This window comes from Rutidosis leptorrhynchoides, chromosome 3 (genome assembly GCF_046630445.1).
Source record: "Rutidosis leptorrhynchoides isolate AG116_Rl617_1_P2 chromosome 3, CSIRO_AGI_Rlap_v1, whole genome shotgun sequence".
NCBI classification, from domain to species: Eukaryota; Viridiplantae; Streptophyta; class Magnoliopsida; order Asterales; family Asteraceae; genus Rutidosis; species Rutidosis leptorrhynchoides.
The window spans coordinates 211,792,946-211,795,095 of NC_092335.1; the positions used below are offsets into that span (position 1 = coordinate 211,792,946).

At 38.6% G+C, this 2,150-nt stretch overlaps 1 protein-coding gene across 1 annotated transcript; it reads right to left on the minus strand.

The window, feature by feature from the left end:
• Positions 1 to 741: 741 nt before the first annotated feature.
• On the minus strand, positions 742 to 1,892 carry LOC139900802 (uncharacterized). Its single transcript, XM_071883555.1, has 2 exons — positions 1,883 to 1,892; positions 742 to 1,784 (listed from the first exon to the last, which is right to left on the minus strand). Exons 1-2 carry the CDS (start codon positions 1,890 to 1,892, stop codon positions 742 to 744), a joined length of 1,053 nt encoding a protein of 350 aa, XP_071739656.1.
• Positions 1,893 to 2,150: the final 258 nt, after the last annotated feature.

Genomic DNA, 2,150 nt, shown 5'->3' on the forward strand with positions numbered 1-2,150 from the left:
CACACCCTACACCCTATTGCCGTCGTATTTCGCTATTGCAGTCGTCCTAGACCATGCCCCAACCAAATACAATCTCTAAGGCATCGATTATATCAACATATTGTTGGTTAGATCGATCCCAAGGTGAACTAGTATTCGATTCATCCTAGATTAGTGTATTCCGCCTCTATTCTAGTCATAACGTTTGATCTAAGATCCTTAGTATGTCTACACTTAGTATAAATCTGGACAAGGAAGGTACGCATACAAACCAACGAGACTTTTATGCCATACCATTTAATCAAGGAAACAACAAGAAATTAATTTTTCTTATGATGCAAGTGTTTGCATAGACCTAAACATTGATCTCCCATTAAATTGTAATTAGTTTATGTGGGTATAATTTGACTGTTGTTTAATGTAACGTTAGTACATTTATGTGGGTATCAATATGCATATTCATTTTTATAATAATGTATTAGATATTAAAACTAGCTTTACAAAAAATTTGATATGTAATCCCGCGAAATCGCGGGTTATAAACTAGTTTAGATACATAAATATTACACTAATACCTCAAAATTTTGAGGGCCTCAACCCCTTTGTCTCCGCTCCGCTCATGTGTCTACGCATTGTAGCATCATTATATGCTTTTTGTGAGGATATTTGAGAAGATTGGTAAATTTGTTGTTGTTTTTTTTTTTTTTTTTTTTGGAACGGCAATATATATAAAAAAAAACTTAGCTAGAAGCTAAGGAAAAGTTACAAGGAATACAAAGGCGAGTGTAACCACGTAGTCCAGTTAAGTGAGGACTTATGGTACCTCGAATAAATCCAATTAAAAGACGACAAAACAATATAATCAAAAACGTAAGATTTCCTTGTGTTATGGTCTTTGAAGATGATTCCGTTCCTGAGCTTCCAAATGTGCCAAAGGGTCGAGATTGCCACCACATTAACAATGAAGCGTTTGTTACCAGTATGCGGAATTGAGTGGATCCATGACCATAAGTCTTCGACAGAATCCATGAGGGGAATAGAGATGTCAAGCCAGGTGCCAATCTTGCACCAAATTTGGTGGCTAGTGTCGCATCTGATGAAGAGGTGGTTTCGCGATTCTTCAGAAACGTCACAAAGAGGGCAACAATCTCTTTCAACGAATATGTCTCTTTGATTAAGGTTACTGATTGTAGGAAGACGATCGATATTAAGGCGCCAAATGAAGATATTAGTTTTTATAGGGACTGTTTTGCACCACATGGAGGATACTTGGCTTGAGAAAGAGATTTTATTTTCGATTAATCGTCTTGCTTTTGATACGGTGTATTCGTTGAAAGGCGGATTTTCCCAAACCCAATAGTCGGACATGGAAGAGAGAGAGGTGGGTTGAAGAGCATTACACAAATCTGTCAGTTGACTAGCTTCCACACCTCCTCTCGGAGGACGTCGCCAAGACCAACACCAATTGCCATTTGTGAAACTGGAAGCGACTGAGCAGTAACGATCAGTTTCTAAAGCAAAGAGACGATGGTAGCTAGTAGCAAGCGTGATATTAGAAAGCCACGGGTCAAGCCAGAAGGATGCTTTAAAGCCGTTACCCACTTTGAGAGATAAACGATCAGCAGTAAAATAGTTATTCTCGTGGATTAATGCAATGCATTTAACGATGTTGCTCCAAGTACCAGAAGCATTATATGCGCGGATGAGATTGCCTCCGTGACTTTGACCATGAATGGCGTCGATGATTTTGGCCCAACAAGCATCACTATTATTAACCAATCGCCATCGCCATTTGTAGATTAAAGCTAGGTTCAAAGATTTGTATTATAACCTTTAAACAGTATACAACATAGTTATTGTTTTCTTTTACTTTTTACGTAAACATGGATCACTAAGAATCAACTCTGGTACATTGTCAATATTGATTCAAGGGTATATATAAGAGGCGTTAGTGGTTCACGAGTAGAGATGACAAAGGATGTGCAATTCATCGGATATGCACCTAATCCGATTCATTAAGGTGAATATGGATGATAAGTGGATATGGATATGGATGATGTCAGGGCCGGACCTGGTGTCGGGCGAAGTGTGCGACGCCACCGGGCGTCAAACGTACAAGGGGCATCAAAATTTTCATATATAGATTCAAGTATGTGTAAATCTGATGTACA